The sequence below is a fragment of the Lolium rigidum genome, chromosome 7, assembly GCF_022539505.1.
Source record: "Lolium rigidum isolate FL_2022 chromosome 7, APGP_CSIRO_Lrig_0.1, whole genome shotgun sequence".
Lineage (NCBI taxonomy): Eukaryota > Viridiplantae > Streptophyta > Magnoliopsida > Poales > Poaceae > Lolium > Lolium rigidum.
Genome location: NC_061514.1, coordinates 1637976 through 1657700, shown reverse-complemented (window position 1 = coordinate 1657700; position 19725 = coordinate 1637976). Strand labels below are relative to the sequence as shown.

The window sequence follows — 19725 nt, the reverse complement described above, 5'->3', positions numbered from 1 at the left end:
AAGGTGTTTGATGGTTTCATCATGATGACAGAAAACACACCGTGAACTTCCGTGCCAATTCCGCTTAACAAGATTATCTTTGGTAAGAATAACTCCTCGACGAAGGTACCATCCAAAAATTTTAAGTTTTAATGGTATCTTCATCTTCCAAATTTTTTTATTATTATCAACTGGTATATCAGAATGAAAGATCGCATTGTATAAAGATTTGACTGAGAAAGTGCCATCTACATGAAGATTCCATCTAAATTCATCCGGTTCAGGTGATAAGTGAATATCTCCCAATCGTTGAATTAGAGCATTTCATGCTAGTAGCCTTTGTCCAAGCAAAACCCGTCTGAACGTCACATTCGGGGGTGAGGTAGCCATTACTGTGGCAATGGTATCACCTTTGCGACGAACAATACTATATAAAGAAGGATACTGTTCACTTAGGGAAGCATTGTCTAACCAAACATCTTCCCAGAACCGTATCTGTGCTCCATTCTTAATGGAGAAAGTACCATGGCGAAATAAGATATTCTTTGTCGCCATGAGACCAGCCAAAAAGTGAGAATCCTCAGGTTTCCAAACCACTTGGGATAGCATCTTCGAGCCAATATACTTTCTCCGAAGAATAGTTTGCCAAATCCCATCCTCGGCAAGAAGCTTAAAAAGTCATTTACCCAGCAGAGCTGAATTCTTGACCTCCAGGTCGTGAACTCCAAGTCCGCCTTGATCTTTGGGACTACAAACTATACTCCATTTAACAAGTCGGTATTTCTTTTTCTCGCTATCCCCTTGCCAAATGAATCTGGATCGATAATAATCGAGTTTATGCAGAATTCCTTTCGGCGGCAGAAAGAATGATAACATATACAGTACCATATTTGTCAGTACCGAATTAATGAGTACTAATTTTTCTCCCAAGGACAGCAATTTACCTTTCCAACTACTAAGACGTTTTTGTAATCTTTCTTCCACAATCTTCCATTCAGCCATTGTAAGTCTCCGATAATGAATCGGAATACCCAAATAGCGAATAGGAAATTAGCCTTGCCCACAACCAAACAACTCTGTATATATAGTCATATCATTTTGGGCATCGTCAAAACAGAACAATTCACTTTTATGAAAATTGATTTTCTGCATCTTTTCTTTTCTCGCTTTTACTGAACACCTCCATGAACTCCTCCATCTGACTGATGGCTCGTCGGATGATCACGTCAGCTGTAGCGGGTATTTTCCCTTCTCGAAGCTTATTCCTATTATTCCACCAGTGCCACCATATAGTTATTAACAAGAAAGTTGACATGCGACCTACCATGTTCTTAATATTATGATCATGTCAGTTTTCTATTTAGAAAGAATATTTGAAGAATCATTGCATGAACGTCCGCACATGTATAGTGTTATTATATAGCAGTCTGACGGTCTGACCATAACACTAGGTACATATACGGGGTTCTTTGCTTGCCATTGTTTGCAGATCGATCGATCAGATTCAGATGGGTGCACAGAAGTTACCTGCTGCCCCTGTGGCTGACCTGTGCGACGCCAACGCCTCGCTCATCCTCACCGGCGAGCTGCGCATCCTGGAGCCTGTCTTCCAGGACTATGGCCAGTGCATTTCTTTCTCGGGCCAGGTGGTCACCATGCGCGTCTTGGAGCACAACGTGGGGGAAAGCGAGCTCCTAGAGACGTCCGGCGAGGGCCGGGTGCTGGTGCTCGACGGCCGCGGCAGCAAGCGCTGCGCCATCATGGGCGGCAATCTGGCGGAGCAGGCGTGCCGCAACGGCTGGGCGGGCGCCGTCGTGAACGGCTGCATCCGCGACGTGGCCGACATCAACTCGTTCCCCATCGGCGTCCGCGCGCTCGCCAGCCACCCACGCCACCCCGGGACAGACGGGGTCCCCGAGCTGCACGTCGACGTCGAATTCGCCGGCGCCGTCATCCGCGACGGGGAGTGGCTCTACGCGGACACCGACGGCATCATTGTCTGCAGCAAGGAGATCTACGGTCTGTTGCTAACTTGCTATACATCCGTTCCAACATAAAGAAACTTCACGCTCCTTCTTCCTCCGACATTGCCAGCGTGTTTTAGTTTTGATTTCTTTTTTTGTTCCCCTTGCTAGGATTTCCGGAAGGTGCCAGGCAAAAGACTCGAACTCACGCACGGGGCATCGTCCTGTTGGGAGATGAGCATCGGAGACTTGAAGCATGGAAAGTGATTCACAGGAGAGCAGAGGTAACCTGATGCCTGTTTGATTTAAAGAATTTGCATAGGAAAGTTGTAAGATTATTTTATAGGAAATCTTTTTAATGGTTGTTGATTTCTAGGATTGATGTTCATAGTTTTTTTTTTCTTAAGGATTCCTTTGCACCGTTACTTAGAAAATTAAACATCCACTCATGCCTCTTTTTCATAATTCTTAGTTTTTCTTGCGGTGAAATCAATCAAACTTTGGTACATATGAATTCTTGTAGGACCGGAGTGGAAATAACATTGCAATCCTATATTTTTTTCTATTTTTCTTTTCCTACGAATCAAACATACCCTAACACCCTCTCCTTTTTTAAAGTTAGATGTATATTGTTGTTTCGTTAAGACTTTCTTTTTACCATCAATTGAGGTTATATGACATGAATTTTTTATTCAGTATGTTGTTTTCATAATTATTTTGTTTATCAGTTTGATTTTGTACCACATAATCATATATTCCTTTTGATCCAAATTAATTGACTCAAATTTATCTAGATACGGGTGTATTTAGATGTGTTTGTTGACCAAACATATGTATCTAGACAAAGTTAAGTTAATTAATATGAACTAAAGGGAGTATTAAAAGAATAATTGTTGGTCAAATGCTGGCTTAGAAAAATAAAATACACCTTAATAACTGGAATGGACGGAGTAGGTTTTGTTTCGCTATTAACTTGTCGTGATTTATTGATGTATATTGTTTCCTGCAGCCGACTTCGACGCTGATGTATGTCGCAATCGGAATCATGATGGTCTCCTTGTGGATCGCGGTCTTCATCTTCCGCCCTGATTGGCTTGATTTGTGCCTCATTGTTGTCTGCATGTTGGCATCAGTTGTTGGGATATTTTTATTGCTCAAAACTGAACAAGTGGAACAGAAGAGGAAGAGGTTGGGAGCAAAATGCCAAGTTGTCTCAGATGAAGTCTAGCAGATTTTCGAAGCATCGGCATCTAAAGCGCGTTTGGTCAGTCTTTCATTTTAGTGAATAAACTCGGCATAACCTACAGTCCTACAGAAGAGATTATAAGCCGTAGTAGTTTCGAGTGTTTTGCCATGCATGAGTGTCAACTGCCGTAATCTCCAGCAGTTCTATACTGAAAATGGGTGGACCTCCAATAAGCTCTATATTGTTCTTCTCCATTTCCCTTTCATTATTACTACATCAAAAGAACAGTGGGATGAGTCAGACCTAGTCTAGTTCCAAACATGCAATGCCTCTATATCTGAATGTTCAAATGATATTTTTTTCTATGTTAGTGAGCAAACACGAGAAACCCAATACAAAATGTTGTCATATTTGGGTTGAGATCACAATATGCTGAAGATGATGGCGCTAGTGCAAACATAAGGAATTATTACACAAGTTTAACATATGTATTGCCAAAAAACTGTGTAGTCAAATGACTACACAGCCAAAGCGTGGCTCTGCCACTGTCTAGAAGATGATGTTGTTCTGCGGCCTCAACACCGGTAGTGCTCACTCTAAAAGGAGGCATGTAAATAGAAATACACAGCAAGACTCAGGTATTCCTAAGCTCGTTTGCACTATGCGGGAAAAAATATTTTTATTTTGGATTAAAAAAAATTGGAGACAGGCACGCATGTCCGTGATAAATTACGAATCAAAAATCGAAAATATGTAGCCTGGAGGACAAGTTTAAAATGGACATGTACTTGAGTTTGGCAAATGCTACTTGTTTCGTTCACAACAATCGGTGGAGATTTAATACATAATCTAGACTGCCAAAAGAAACCAATTAGATAGAGGCCACTCGATGGAGAAGACCATCCAAGGTCCAATATTCGAAAAAGAAAATCCAGCCGGGCTCCAGACTAGATGAAAGCTAGGTTAGACACAACGTCAATTTTCGGGACGGTCCAGGACGCTAGATCGGCGTGGCGTTATAGATTTGATGTATTTATCACCTCGATGGGATTATCGTCGACGGTACCATGATAGTATCTCGGTAGGAGCGCCCCTAAAGCAGTTCTAGCAAATGTAGGTGTTGATCGCTGAAGTGTGTTAACAAATTGCAATGTCGTTTGTTGTGATTGCTTGTCCTCGTATAATAGACTTCGCACATGTGACAAACAAGTAGTATATATCAGAGCGAGGTTGAATTGGAGGCAAGCGGTGTGTATCGCTAAGTCGAATGATGCGAGATCAAAGATCAAAGTGCGGATTTTGTCAGATTTAGTTGTAAGCGTGGGCGATCGCTCGAGCAATGCAACTCCGATGTAATTGATCGTGATCTTCCTCGAGTTGGCGCGAGGCAGGGCAACAGAGCAAGATAGCTATAGCGTGTAGATCGACCCGATCTGGCCCAGATCTGGCCCGCAACAGCCGGCGTGCTGCGTCAGGGGCGACCTCCCGCAGGTGGAGGCGGCGGCGGGTGGTGGTGCTCGCGGCGGCTGCCTTCCATGGCGACGGCGGTGGCCTGAGTCCACCTCTGCAGATCCTGGGCTCGACGGCGCGAGGGACGGGTGCTTGGCGTGTGAAGCTTCCCGGGGCGGGCTATGCGCGTTGCGGGCCAGATCTGGGCCAGGCGGGCCCGGATCTGGTGGTGACGGCGGCGGCTGTCTACCCTGGGGGACGGTGGCCTAGGGCGGTGCTGGTGCGCCGGCGCCGCAGTGGTTCGAGAGGTGGCTGGTGGCGGCGTGCTTGGCGGTGGGGTGCTCGGTCGACGGTCGGCCGGATCTGGCCGGTCCGTCGGTTGACACTCGTGCTACAGATCGGGCGGGCGTGGGGGTGGTAGGACGACGGCGGGTCGGCGGCAGCGGCGTCCTCGAGCGTGCACGTCGGACCCGGGCCAGGCGGGCCTAGGTCTGCGTGATGCTTTGCGGGCCTTGTGGGCCCGAGCTAAACGGAGGCTGCGCCTGACCTGTTTTTCGCTCCACTGTCGTTCCGTCCTCTGGCTTGTGCACGTGTGCGCTAGTGCTAGACCTAGTGGTTTGGACCTGGCGGCGCCCTCGGGGCTTCTTGGTCAAGATCCTATGGGTTTGGGTGTTGGAGGAACGGGAGAAATCCCTGCTGGCGTGTCTGGCACCGACGCGGCGGCGCCTGTGGGTGTCGTCCTTCCTCCTTTGAGGGCGTCGTGGTTTCCTTCCTCTCCATTCCCTGCCGAGTGCCAGGGGAAACCCTAGGACCAGCTTGCTGGCCCGGGCAACGACGGCGTCACGACGTCGCCTTCCTTCTTGAAGGTGCTGCCTTGGTGCTCGAGGATCTTTGACTCAAGAAGTGGCTTGGTAGGGCAAGTTCAGAGGGCGGCATGGTGGAGGGCTGTAGTCTTGCTTCGTCGCTAGTCGTTGTCTGTGTTGTCTTCGAGTTGTATTTCACTTTTCGTGTGTGTGAACCCATGTATGATCGTTGCTTTATTTATAAAGCGGGGCGAAAGCCTATTTCGAGGTGTAGATCGACCCGATCTGCGGAAGGACGGAAGATGCACAAGAATTGGCTTCGCGTGGAGCACGCGGACCTTGCGTGCGTCCGTGCAGACGGTGGCGTGGATGGCGTGGCCTGCGGTGCATGTCTTTGAGCTGGATCAGGAGCATGTATGGCTGAGGCAGCCTCCGCTTATGTGGAGGCCAAGAGCATCCGTGCGGTGCAGTAAGGCTGTGGTCTGGAACCGGCCGTACGTGGTACTCCCTCCATCCCACCATCCACCAAAAATTTCTCGATTTTGTCAAAATTTAGAAATATCTAGACACTATCTAGTAGTAGGTATATCCAAATTTTAATAAAATTGAGACATTTTTAGTAAGACGAAGGGATTACGAGATTTGAAAAGAAAAAAGGTCAATTGAATCATTGCAATACGGTCAGGTCAAGAGTTTCTTTGAGACGTGAGCTAAGCGAATAGAAGAGCAAGACAAAATAGTGGTCCATGCGTGATCATTTACACGGAATTATTTGTTCCGATAAAATTTACTTATTATGTGTAAGGTCTGTACCATGAAGTTTGACGCGGATCGTTGTAGACATCGAAACGTCAAGGACGAAGGAGTGTGCATAAGGCTTGCATGAGCCTATAGCGCGACATGCAAAGATCATGCATCAACACGGTGTCGAGTAATGTATGGTGATGTGCTGGGCTGATACGATGCAAGGTGCGGCATGGTTTCTGTCGGATAAATCCGGTTGGGTTAGTCACATAAGGCGAGTAACCTAAACAATCGAACAGATTGACATGGAGGTCGGTCAAAATAGAAAAGGACGGCGAGATTAGCGACGATGATATAGGAGTGTGATGTTGATGGTTCCTGATTTCTGTGGCTTGAAAACATGGGACAGAAGGGTATGCACGCTTCAACATGTGGCGCGGGATTAATTCAAGATGGTGCACACTGGAGAACTTGGATTTTATGGCTCATGTTGAAGGTGGAGATGGAGTGAGACGTTGTTCAGATGGGCGCCCGAAGATCCAAAAGATATGTGCGTCATCGGTCAAGGTATGACCAGTGTTGTAGTAGTGGAGGATGATCTTGTGTGGGTTCGTGACCCATAAGGATCAGTGGGACTATATACGAACACCAGGATAAACTAGGACACTGATGGTTAGACATGTGGTCAGACAAGTGTGGAGGTTGAGAAGTGTTGACGAGTACCAGGTTCATGATGGTGACTGTCTATCAAGGTCGGGAGATGGACGAGAGTTGACCATGGAGAATCTGCAAAAGTGGATGAGACAATTGCGAATTTAACTAGAGATGACTTAAAGCAACAACGAAATTCTTTCTTGTTTCTAGATATGCAGTCAACAATAAAGAGGATTCCGCGTTCGGTAAATCTTATATGTGACACCTAATATATGAGTTGTTCACTTCTACATAGATCAGAAGAAGCTACCAAGGTGACATTACATCGGTGTTGTTGGGAAATGGTAATTAGGATACTCCAGAAATTGGGGGCATAGGACAAGGTCTTTTTGTTATGAGTAAACCGCATGGACGGTCCCAATTATTTGCCAGTGCCTTCACTTTAGTCCCTATTCTTTAAAATTGAACATCTCGGTCCTAAATCTTTGGTTAGTTGCTCACCCGAGGTCCTATTTTGGTTTGACTCATGTTGACCTGCCTGCGTGGCGTTTGACCATTGCCACGTCAACAATGAGGCAAAGGAGGCTACCGGTTGGACTTGCAAATTCGCAAAATAGCCCCTGATGAGGACATCCCTACCTCACTACCACCTCCGTCATTACCAACTAAAGATGAACCTGCTGTGAAGCTCAAGTCCAATGAAGTTCGGATAGGACCTATTACAAGAGCTCGTGCGAAGCTACTTAAACAACAGGTGAACTTGTTCCTAAACGATACTTTGATTGATCAGAACTTTATACTACCTAAGTCCCATTACTTATGTATCATCAGGTATGAAGAGGAGACAAACATCGCACGAGGAGGAGAAGAGCAGCTGGACGTGAAGATGGACGTGGAGCTGGACAAGGAGCTGGACATGAATAAATCTCATGGACGCGCGAGGGAGGTGCGGGAGGCATGCGCGAAAGGAGAAGACGACGTTCATGCCGGCCCAGCACCTGGTCAGACCGGCCGCCACGCCGGCGCGCCCTGTCCCTGGCCCGGTCCGACCGGGCGGCAGGCCGGATCCACCCCGGCGCCGACCGGGTGCCACGCTGATGCCAACCGGACGGGTTACTGCGCCACAATTCCCGAGCCCGGTTGTCACCCGGTCCCTGGCCCGGTTTGAACCGGCTAGCCCGGTTCCAGGCCCGGTCGACCGGCCCCCAGACCGGCCGTGTCCGAGTCTGTCTCGACCAGATCTATTCTGGGTCGGTTATTCTTGTATCTTTTCGACCAGAAGTCATCCCGGACGCCTATATAAGTGCCCAGGACGCCCCCTAGCTGCTTTAGACCACGTTTAAGATAAACCCTAGTTCTTAGTTGTTTGCTCTGCAAAACTATTGAATTCCCTACACCATATTGCTTGATATTGTGTAGATCCTGATAAAGTCTTGTGTGATCTGCTGTTCCATTGGGAATTAGACGGTTGCAACTTACCGCTTTGTGGTCGGCGGCTACGTGCGCAAGTGTGTGGAGTTGCGAATATCTTGCAATGTTGAGAGCTGTTGCATTGGCGACAGGGACCAATCGAGAGATCTCGTTGCGTCATACAAGTTATCATCCACTACATCGTCGTGTTCCTCCGTTGCTATCATCCCGTGATCATCATCACCACCGTTGCTTACTGAGAAGATCGGGCCACCCCTTATCAGCCCCCTTCTTTATATTTCTTCCCAAGCCACAGTCCATTTCCCATTCTTCCCCAAATCTTGGGCGGCCCTAGATCTCTGACTCGCGTGACAGAGCAAGCTGGACCCGCTCACGAGCTTGCTCCAGCACCTCCTCTGACTACTGCGGAGAACGCTGGACACCTACCTCCTCTAGTCATTGCACCGCGTCAGCCAAGGCGAGGACGAGCCGGTGCGCATGGTCGCCGGTGATGGAGCTTCTCTGCGGGTGGACTGGAGGCTGCCCTTGCACGCGATGAGGACAACCGCGACGCCCAGGTCTATTGTGACGCCCATGCGCAAGCAACCGTCTTCGGGCCGGTCGACCCCCTCGATGAACTCTTTGGCTGGGAGCGCAACAATCGCTGACGAGGTGTGCATGCAAGACCTCACTGTGTGGCCTACACCCTAGTCGAGCATGAATCCGGCGAGCTCGTCGTCGTGTCCATGCACCAATGAAGGTAGGGACCACATGTACACTGGCCTCGCGGAATCGAACGGCCTCGAGTTGTGTGATGGAGCGACCGTGGTAGAAAGGGGTGCAGACAGAAACATGGACCGTATTTTGGAAGAAATACAATCCCAAGGGCCTATTAGCAAATATGTAGGGTGAGATGTCTGTCTCCTGGCCCCAGTGTCGATGTGGCGGAGGTCAACGCTGGTCAGACCAATTTAGGACCTCACATGAACCATTTATGAAAGATTTAGGACTAAGATGTTCAATTTTAAAGAATAGGGACTAAAGTGAAGGCATGGGCAAAGAATTAGGACCGCCCGTGCGGTTTACTCTTTTGTTATTATGTGGCATGCGTGGAGAACTATGAATGGTGCATTATTTGATAGAATTTTCACAAGTGATCCTTACAGGATTGTGTGCAAGGTTGAAGGTAAACGTGTGGCAGCCTCAAGTCACCGCGGCACTGTTGTTGACCTGTTGTATAGGGCTATGAGAATGATGCCTTGGGTGGTCGGCAAGAATGGGCGCCATCAAGGAAGTGGATTGGCATGTGATGTTTTGAACCTTTGAGAAACGGTCTCAAGTTTAAAGCGAAGCTTGTGTGTTTTGTGAACATAGTAGTTTCTGGTGTTTTCATCGTTTCTCTCTGCCGGTGCTAACGGTGACGAAGCCTGTTGTGTTGCATGTTTATACCTGGTAGTGAGTTTGTTAAGGGGTGTTTGTTCTGGCTTTTATCATCTTTCCAGTGGAAAAAGCCAGTGAATAAAAACAAACATGTGGCTTTTGGGGGTGGCTTTGCCAAAATCGAAGCACCCAATAGGCAAGGATGACGATGCACGTTTTGCGGTGCTCTGCGGTGCTTCCTCGCAGCTTTCACTTTAATAGCCGAATTGTTTTTTAGACTTACCCATATCATTCCAGAGTATTTACTTTGACTGCCACCGCTGAGTGGAATAAAGGTTTGCCGGACTACTCCTTATTCTCTGGCCTGAATCGATTTCTTTCCAGATTCCTTCCCCAGCTCGTGATAGGACCAGAGCAAGGGCACTAAGGTTTCCCCCACATATAACTCGCGCTGCCACCCGCAGAAGCCCGCCACCGCCTCTCCTGCTGGCCGCCGGCGACCCTCCGCCTTGTTGATTTTTGTTATCCAACCAGAAAAGGGTTCTTAGCTTCTTTTAAGTAGAACACATACCATATACCAGATTTTCGTCGAGAGGGACGACCAACAACGAAAGAAGAGATTTTCAACTATCTATCTACACTCATTGCTTCAGAATGCTATCGAGCGTGTGTTTGGTATCTTGAAAAACAAGTGGTGCATATTGTAGTATATTCCATCTTACGGTTTGGTTAGATAGAAAATAATTATTCTTGCTTGCATCACGCTTCACAATTTTATTAGGGACTCAAACCTACGTGACAAACAATTTGATCGGTGTGATTCTAATGAGAATTACGTTCCTAAGGTCCAAAGGCAGTCGGTAACATTAGCTAATGATACTGCTCCGAACGGAGTACACACGGTTTCCATGAACTCAACGCGTGAGTGCATTGCTACCGCATTGTTCAATGCTAGAAGAAGATGATTAACTAGTGCTAGCTGAGTTATTAATGAGTGTAACAATATTAGTATGTATTTTGGAGAAGTATATATATTCATTATGGATGTTATCTTATATTTGCGTAATCATATGGATATGTATTAGCGACAAACCTTTATCTCGTCAATTATTCATGTTATTTCATAGTCACATATAAGCATAGAATAAAACCATTACAAATACATGTTCTCAAAACTCCGGGAGCCATGCAGCCAAATTGTTAAACAGTGACGCTCGAAAAAAACAGTTTTCCATGTAGAGCCAGCGAAACACACAATCCAAACAAACAGGCCTAAGTTTGTTGCGGGCTGCGGGGATAGAACTGTGGCCGTGGGCGATGGGCCGAGGCTGGGCCGGTAGGAGGAGCATAGTGATGCACCCATGTGGAATGTGGCTGATCCGCTCAAAAGAAAAGTGGAGTGTGGCTGATGGGTCGCTCGGTTCAGGACTTCAGATGGCCTCGTCTTGGATTTGACGCTGCTGATGGCGAGTAGATTCCTCAAGGTGAACAGTACATCAAAAGTGAATACGTCAAGCGCTCGTAAGATTATCTGCCAGCCAGATTTGCTGCTTTACCCTACGATTCAATTCAACTGAACGAAGAAGGAATGTACACTTGAGGTTTGTCAACCTAACTCAACAAACTGCAATCTTTGCTTCTCCTCAAGCCGCTTTATTTGACATCATCACTTATCCGACTGTCAATGGAGCAGACGAGCAGTTACATACACATGCTGACAGTCACTCCGCACACAAAAAAAGAAGAAGAGAAAAAAAAAAAACAGGATCTGTGACTGTGTGCAACGTTTGACCTCAATGTTGGCGGTCCGAAACGCTGAAAAAGGAACATGGCGATCAAGCACTAAACAACATGCAACTTGGCTGCGTGGTGGGGGAACCCACCCAGCCACCCTTCATTGTCTGCAGCTTGTCCGGCGACCAGCCTCACTAATAAACTGTTAACAATGCCAATCTGTCGCCTGCTCATGTGCGATCCCAAACAAATTAGATTATTCAGACCCCAAAAACATCTCCATTTGGCCCAATCAAGACGTTATTCATCTGCTACTAGTACATTTTAGATTCTAGAAATGAACGAACAGGTCGCCGAGCAGATAGGTCTTCCCCGCTAAGCACCCAAACCGTGGTGATTAGTCAAATCATATGACGCTAGCTAGGCAATTAGCACTAGCAATAAGTAATTAAGAGGTATAGACTTAATTAAGAAGCTAGGCTGCTAAAAGTCACCAATTAGAGGCCCCTCAATGGAGAAGACCATCCAAGGTCCAATATTCAACTCCCACCGGCTTTTGAGAATTCCATCTCCACTTTGAGGATTGCTTCTTTTCCACCCTGATGGTGTTCGTTAAATTATACTGCAGCCCTGATATGAGATGAACAGCCCAATGCCTCACCGGTAACATCAAGGACCAGATCCCTGAGATTGGATGGCGCTCGCACATCAGCTGCAGTACATGGGGAGGAACACTGTTCTGCAGCAGAAAAAATTGTTATCAGAAAAATCCACGGCGTTACCAAACACAAACAGGGAAAAAAAATCAGAATTGCTAAGATGAGGTGACCAACCAAATTATGATTAAGGATCTGGTTACCAAGTGAAATACCATGGTTATCAACCGGTAGCCAAAATTCTTAGCCCCTCCGGTAAATGTCATTAGGGCATCTCCAGCGGCCAAAAGCAAATGGACGTTTTGTTGGAGATATGTCCAAGAGGAAATAATTATATATTTGTGTTTATGACAAATATTTGTATCTCATGCTATAATTGTATTAACCGAAAACATTAATACTTGTGTATTTTCTAAACATAAAAGAATTCCTAGTAAGCCTTTTGTTAAACTAGCTTGTTGATTAATAGATGATCATAGTTTCATGATCATGAACATTGGATAGTAATAACAAGATCATATCATTAGGTGAATGATGTGATGGACACACATCCATAGTAAGCGTAGCATATGATCAAGTTATTTAGTTCGTTTTGCCACAAGCTTTAAGATACATAGTAACCTAATCCTTCGACCATGTGATCATGTTAATTACCCGCACCGGATGGATGCTTTGATGACATCAAACACTACTTCGTAAATAGGTGGTTATAAAGGTAGCATTAAGTATACGGAAAGTATAGGCTGAAGCGCGTGGATCAATAATGTGATTTGTCCATCCAAACGACAGGTAGATATACTCTGGTCCTTCTCGGTGGAATGTCATCCAATTAGCTTGCAATCATGCGACTGGCTCACAAGGGATGCCATATCATGGTACGAGTAAAGAATACTTATCGGTAACGAGGTTGAACTAGGTATAGAGATACCAACGACCGAACCTCGGATAAGTAAAGTATCACACGACAAAGGGAATCGGTATCATATATTAATGATCTTTTCAATAACGAAGTCCTCGTTAAATATGTGGGAGCCATTATGGATCTCCAGGTCCCGACGTTGGTTATTGATCGAAGAAGTGTCTCGATCATGTCTGCATAGTTTGCGAACCGTAGGGTGACACACTTACGGTTTGATGTCATTTTAAATAAATATGGAATATGTAATGGAGTTCAAATATTGTTCAGAGTCTCGGATGGATCCAGGACATCACGAGCAGGTCTAGAATGGTCCGGAGAATAAGAGTCATATATGGGAAGTCTTATTCCAAGTTTGGGAATGGTCCGTTAAATTTATGGAAGGTTCTAGATTCATCCGGAATATTTTACTATGGTAGGTGGGACTCCACCAGCCTTAGCCGTCCCACTAGGTGGGAAAGTGGAGTCCATGGTGGACTCCACCTCCTTGGCCGGCCAACTCAAAAGGAAAAGAGGGAAAACCCACCTTGACTAGGTTTTGACCTTTGCATATATGGTAGGTTTTCAATTGGACTTCCATGAGGAGTACGATTGGAGCCTAGGGTTTTCCACCTATATAAAGGGGGGAGGTGGGGAGGGGCCGGCCACACATTGGCCGCACCACCTCAAGGGCACCAAGGTCGGCGCCCTAGCCCCTCTCTCCAAACCCTAGCGCCACCCTCCTCCACCTCTCTCCCGCACGGCTACGGCGAAGCCCTGCAGGAGATCTCCACCACCACCGTCATCACGACGTCGTGCTGCTGGGATTCCGAGGAGAATCCACTACTTCTGCTGCCCGCTGGAACGGGGAGAAGGACGTCTTCATGAACACCGTACGTGTGACCGAGAGCGGAGATGCTGCCCGATTGCAGCACCGTCGAGATCTTTTACTCGCTCCTAAGAGCGGCAAGTCATCAACTACATCATCCCCGAGATTTATCTCATTAACGCTTCGCAATCTTCGAGTATGTTGATCTCATCTCGTTGCTACCATCTACTAGATTAGATCTTGGCTTGTTATTCGTTTTTGCGGTAGTAAACTTTTTGTTTTCTATGCTACGGATCCCTCACGTTTCATGTCTATTTTAGTCTACCCGGATGAAAAAAATAGGTCTGTCCTGAGCCCAACGGGCCAACGTAAAGTAATCGGCTTATCAGTTTGGATGCAATTCTGAACTAAATTTGTGGCAGCTTTGCGTCCAGCTTTTGCGTCGCGTCCCCGTGTTCATCAAAAGTTATCTTTTCCTATCTCTTCTCCCATAATTAATGAATGTTATATACGAAATGTTCTTGCTCATGTTAGATGCGGTAAGAAAAAATAGAGGCACGGCCTGCAGGATAGGAGCATACGCAAACAAATGAGAAGCTAATTTTGTGTTGGTGGCTCCACGCAAACGGACTGAAACATATACAAATTGTGCCCACAATGGTCGAGATGTCCTAATCATACGAAAAATCTTGGCTCATTTGAATTCAGATCGAGATTTTTTTTTTTTTGCCTGCACCCCAAAACTAGTACTCCTGCTGACGGAGGGAGCATATTGCATCATGACAGCTTATTAAGCCAGGAATACTTCAAAAAAGATAATGACCTACATTAGTTTATGTGTAGCTTTAGGTCGCACCCAGCCCATGATGGAGCAAGTCCACTTGGACAGATCACCCGGGGAGAGAGATGAGCATTGCGGAGATGAAACCCTGCATAGTTTATGAACGGAAAATCCCGCATTGGTTGATCCGATCAGGGAAGGGAGCTGCCTCAGCCAAAGACTATCTATTCTTAATCGGTAAGTTGCAGCATTAAACAATTTGGTTTTGACAGTGGGTTAGGCCAAAAGCGGGGTTAGATGCAAAGAATGTCCCAGTTGCCCTTCTCCAGCGGCCACGCTCTCTATTATCTCTCTGGCTCGCTTGGGATAAAAGTAAACAGCAATGGTTTTACTTTACAACCGGAAAGCTGCATCAGCAAGTAGAGGAGGCAAAGGCTCCATTGACCTGCAACAGTGCCGTTGCGTAGAGGTCTATGTGCAACGGTAGAGTGGTACTCCAAGGGTCCGAGTAGTTGTAATATTCTACTAGCAGAAGGCTGGCCTGGCTGCTATAAAGAACTAGTACTATTAGTGGCGAGTTTGCTCTCTGTTCGTCGATGGTGATGGTGGGGGAGGAGTAAATTACGCGCGAATCCAGTTAGAAATTCTGGGTCGTCGCCTCTAAACCTAAGCAAAGGTTAGATTTGTCGATCGGAATCTACCGCTAAGTTACGTAGCACTAGCGGAAGCACTCGGTGTTAACGTGAGTGGACGGGTTAGAGTTTGCGTTGCGACAGGCGTAGCTGCTAAGCAAAGACTCCCTGGCAGGAGAAGTCAACGGACGGGCTCCGTCCAGAACAGAACAACGGATGGGGCGAGCAAACCGAGGAGTTGAAATTGAAATAAAACGGCGAGTGACCTAGCGAGCCACATCCATCCATGGTCCTCCTATAGCGGTGCTGGCGTGGGCCCCACCTGCTTTAATTAGAAAACCGCAAAGTAAAAGCAGTGGGAGGAAGAGAAATGATCCTCCTACTCTCCCTCTCTCGCTGCATGGTGGGCCAGCGTGATGCGGTCAACTGCGGGGTGCAGGCTGGAAAGCGACCCCTCACCCGCCACCTTTGACCGGGAGCCACGCGGGCCCCACCACCCAGATCAGACGCGCAGATGCCCACCCGGCCTTGACATCTGCACAGGGCGCCACGGGACAAAAGCTTGCTGAATTATTGCGCTTTCTTTATGCGTATGACTTCTTGTTCTCTTCTCCACTCCCCTCTGAATTTCATTTCATTTTCAAAACAGATGTGAGATGGGACTACAGCCTGTATAGGGTTTTCAATCAATTGGGGTCAAAGTATTTGTGTTTTCCTTGTCCTTGTTAGCTGTCCAAATCACAGTTTACCAGTTCGTATAGCTGAATTCATTTCGCCGTCTCCCTAAGATACGGCTAAACTGAACAATCTCCAGGAGTCGTCGTTGCATACAATTTGTCCATCCGTTCATACGGTTCTGCTGGCTTAAAAAAAAAATCTAAATTGCACACGAACTAAATCTAAATTGAGCCGGGAGAGTTGTAAAATGTTCTGCCACCATCGAGTTTCCCTCTCCCTCCCTCTTTCTACAATCTTTTTCTTCTTCTTTACAACCACAGCATCATCAGATTGACCGAGATCCACCCAAGCCCCGCTCACTCAAAGAGGAGGGGAAGAACAACAACAACAAAAAAAAGCTACTGTAGTAAGTTAGGCATGCCCGTTGCCGGCTGCCACGCTCATCGCCATCGGCATCGGCAGCGGCGACGGCGCCATCAGCGACGGCCCCGGCGAGTGCCGGTGCTCGCCCTCGTAGGTCACCACCAGCATCGCAGGGTCGTCCAGCGCCCGCTCCACGTGCTTCCGAGCAGGGCACCCGCGGACAGTGCTGCACTTGTAGTAGCCGCTGCAAACGGAGACGAGTAATACGGTCAGATTCCTGTGCAAACGGATTGTATTGTTCATCGAGGTATTGCTGAATCGGTGGGGGAAGAGATTTACCGTGGGTAAGGGGATCCCTTGATCGGCTTCTGCCCGTACTTCCTCCACGAGTACTCGTCCGCCGGGATGTCAGCGATCTTCGAGCTCACCGCCGGGACGCGGATCGTCGTCTTAACTCTGTTCTTTCTGCACAAAACCAAACAATCGACAGTTAGAGAATGGGTTGCTAAAAAGGGAACTGCTGGTTTGAATCTTTGTTGCGGTTTCTGCGCACCTTCTCTTGGAGCAGTGGCATCGGCTGCCGGTGGTGTTGGCCTCGGAGTGCCCGCCGGCGCACGGCTTCCGCTTGTGGCCCGACAGCGGCGGCTTCCCGGCCGACATCAGGCTCCGGCCCTTGGACACGCTGCCTTCCCCGCCGGTCACGGACGAGAAGAAGGAGGTCGACGTCACGGACGTCGTCGCCGCCGACACGCTCACCAGGTTCGGCTTCGTGAAGTCAAGCGTCAGGCTCTTCTGCGGGTGCGACGGCGCCGCCACCGACACCGGCGCCACGACCGTCACAGGAGCCGGCGGAGGAGCCGCCACGGGAGCTGGAACCGGGCGAGGAGGCGTCGGCGCCTCGACGGGGCCGCGGCGGAAGCGGGCGTGGCCGGTGCGGTCGAGGATGGAGATCACCTTGCGGAACTTGGACACGGCCTGGTCCGCGATCTCCCCGAACGGCTGCTGCGGCTGAGGCTGGTGCGCCTTGGTGGACGGCGCCGCGGCGGAGAGGGAGGACACCAGCAGCTCCAGGCTGCGGAGGCCGGCGGCGGCCGCCTCCTGGATGGCCAGCTGGTCGTCGGCGCGGCGCGGGGCGTAGCAGCCCATCAGGTCCACGGCCATGGTCGCCGGAGTCACTCTGTCCTGTGTGACCGTGCTGCAGATCTTGGCTCCCCTGGCTGTCCTGGGTTGAGTTCCTTCTTGGGTTTGGTTGGGAGTTGGAGGTGTGTGGACGGACGCCATGGGTGACTTTATAGGTGGAAATGGGGTGAGCAGAGGAAGATGCGAGTCAATTATCGTTGCCGCTTTTGCAGTTACCACCCTCAAGTATCTCCTAATTAGTTATACATTCCCCTTGGATAACCGTCAGTGTCACAGTTTTTACATGATACTACCATTGTGGTGTCTGAGTCTGAGATCACACTATTTCGAAAAGAATAGCTTCAAATTTCTACTACTATAACAGATCTGTTACTATTGTTTTGATTTTTCAATTTCTATGCATGGAAATACCGAATACTCTATATACTTGTCACCCTTTGAGTTGTTGCTCACCATTGCAGCTGGGTCCTTCTTCCATATCCAATAAATCAGGGGACTTGTAGATATTTGAGAGGGCCTCTTTCAAAAAAAACACCCAATGCGGTGTGATAATGACATCTTCTTGGCCCTGCCCCACGAGATAGTGGACTTTGGGGATAAGAATAAACCTGTTTTTTAAATCCGTTATTGCTAGCATCACAAGCACAAACCCAGACAGATAGGAAATATCATATCCTTTTGTGTCTTGCCTTCAAAGTCAACTATGGAGGTGATGTCCTGTGCAGAATGATGTGCGCGTTTCTATTCTAAACATTTTTTTATAATAAATAAAGTAGGCCACGATAAAAAGCAGCATTATTTCTTTTCTCCCCTAGCAGCACTATCCCCATTGTGATATTGTCTTCGTATTATATATTCTTTTTTTGCTGATTGAATTAGGACGCCGGCTTTGGGAACTTTCCCACCACCTCCTGCCTCCTCTTTGTTTAGCCCGTTGACGGACTGTCTGATCTGCGAGAGCTGGCGTATCTTTGCGGTGATCAGGGGCTCAATTAGTTTTTCCATATCTTCCACCCGGAAAACATTTGTTTTCGGTATTACTTTGTGTGCGCCAGTGCGATTGTGCTGCTCCATTTTTTTTATAATGGGATAGGTGGCGAAATAATACTTTTGCGGATTGAAAAATTGTGCACTTGCTTCATGAAGTTAAATTTCAACGCAACCGTTCCCACATGGGAACAGTTAACAAATCTGCAAGTTTTTCTTTAGTGGACGAAGCAGGTAGCATGGTTGACATCAAGCTGGCGAGGCACACAACACTGGAATGACGAGTAACTCGCGTGCGGCATACCATATATATAAAGTGACTCGGACAGAACATCACATTGATAGCCAATTCATTGGTAATTGTGGGTCGACGAGCTTTTATAGAAGCCAATACTGATTAATGGTTCGGAGTCCGACTCTGCTTTGAGCGTGTCTCGGTTCAGAGCGCAACTTGGGTACAGTGTGCGACTCAGATCGTGACCGGCTTACCTTGAGCCCATAAGGTCACACAAGTGTAGCCAAACCGGATGTGATCCGACTAACTGAAGCTGGGTAAGTGGAGGCTTAGGCGGACAGGTGCACGTGGAAATGGGTTGGACACTTTAACTAGGTTAAGGGTTTTGCGGACTGAGGGGTGCAAGGGGTTGTCCCACTCCCTATAAAACGAGAAGTGGACTGGCTGTGGACGGCATCCGATCCAAACGGGTGAAGGATTTGCATTTGGAAGGCAAGTTGGTCCACGCCACCACCTACACTTCTCCGGTGGCGGAAACAAGGCTAGCACCTCCCTATCAACGTTCAACCTTGCATGTGTGTGAACCAGCAGAGGCGCCACGCGTGGGGTGTTCTAAGCGGCAGAGCTACCGGATTCGGAGATGGAGGCAAAGTCGGTGGCGGTGAAGAGTTCGTCGGAGTTCAAGTATTCGCCAGCATGGGCAAGGAGGAGCGGTCAATGATGAGTACAGGGACGGCACTGCCCCAAGAGGCACGTGGCCTCTAACGTGAGCCAGTGCTAAAAAAGTTTTGTTGCTCTTCATATTCCGAACATGTTCATTTACAATAATGCTTATTTGTTCATAATTATATTGAAAGGGTTAAAAATGTTGTATGGATTATTTTGCATGCTCCAATAAATGTACTACATAATTTTCCATTGAATCCACAAAATTTACTTTTTTTTAACATGCATCTGACATTTGCGAAAAAAATGGGAACACAAGTTATGTAAAGGACCAGATAGTTGATCCCGTGTTTTCATTGCTATTGTAAGATCTAACACGCCATGACATATTGTTATTGCATTTCGATTACGTAAATCGAAAGATAGGCCTAAATATTGTCATATATCTCCACAATATTGTCCTTATCATAGCATATTTCTCAAGAATATTGTCCTTATCTTAGCATATTTCTCAACAATATTGTCGTTATTTCTCGGCAACAATATTGTCCTTAGATTTC

The 19725-nt window shown here is 47.4% G+C and overlaps 2 protein-coding genes across 2 annotated transcripts; one reads left to right on the top strand and one right to left on the bottom strand.

Annotated features, from left to right (window-relative positions):
• Positions 1-1487: 1487 nt before the first annotated feature.
• Positions 1488-3501, top strand: LOC124679432 (putative 4-hydroxy-4-methyl-2-oxoglutarate aldolase 2). Its single transcript, XM_047215188.1, has 3 exons — positions 1488-1998; positions 2115-2227; positions 2953-3501. Exons 1-3 carry the CDS (start codon positions 1488-1490, stop codon positions 3169-3171), a joined length of 843 nt encoding a protein of 280 aa, XP_047071144.1. The 3' UTR covers positions 3172-3501.
• A 12513-nt stretch (positions 3502-16014) lies between these two features.
• On the bottom strand, positions 16015-17365 carry LOC124675600 (WRKY transcription factor WRKY51-like). Its single transcript, XM_047211671.1, has 3 exons — positions 16691-17365; positions 16477-16602; positions 16015-16381 (listed from the first exon to the last, which is right to left on the bottom strand). Exons 1-3 carry the CDS (start codon positions 17296-17298, stop codon positions 16186-16188), a joined length of 930 nt encoding a protein of 309 aa, XP_047067627.1. The 5' UTR covers positions 17299-17365; the 3' UTR covers positions 16015-16185.
• Between the last annotated feature and the right edge of the window lie 2360 nt (positions 17366-19725).

Excerpts from the sequence above, each read along its gene's own strand:
- LOC124675600 (XM_047211671.1), bottom strand. The coding sequence starts at position 17,298 with ATGGCCGTGGACCTGATGGGCTGCTACGCCCCGCGCCGCGCCGACGAC. Across the intron at positions 16,603-16,690 it reads TGCCACTGCTCCAAGAGAAG|AAAGAACAGAGTTAAGACGA; the intron begins GTGCGCAGAAAC and ends GGTTTTGTGCAG. Across the intron at positions 16,382-16,476 it reads AAGGGATCCCCTTACCCACG|CGGCTACTACAAGTGCAGCA; the intron begins GTAAATCTCTTC and ends CTCCGTTTGCAG.
- LOC124679432 (XM_047215188.1), top strand. The coding sequence starts at position 1,488 with ATGGGTGCACAGAAGTTACCTGCTGCCCCTGTGGCTGACCTGTGCGAC. Across the intron at positions 1,999-2,114 it reads CTGCAGCAAGGAGATCTACG|GATTTCCGGAAGGTGCCAGG; the intron begins GTCTGTTGCTAA and ends TCCCCTTGCTAG. Across the intron at positions 2,228-2,952 it reads TGATTCACAGGAGAGCAGAG|CCGACTTCGACGCTGATGTA; the intron begins GTAACCTGATGC and ends TGTTTCCTGCAG.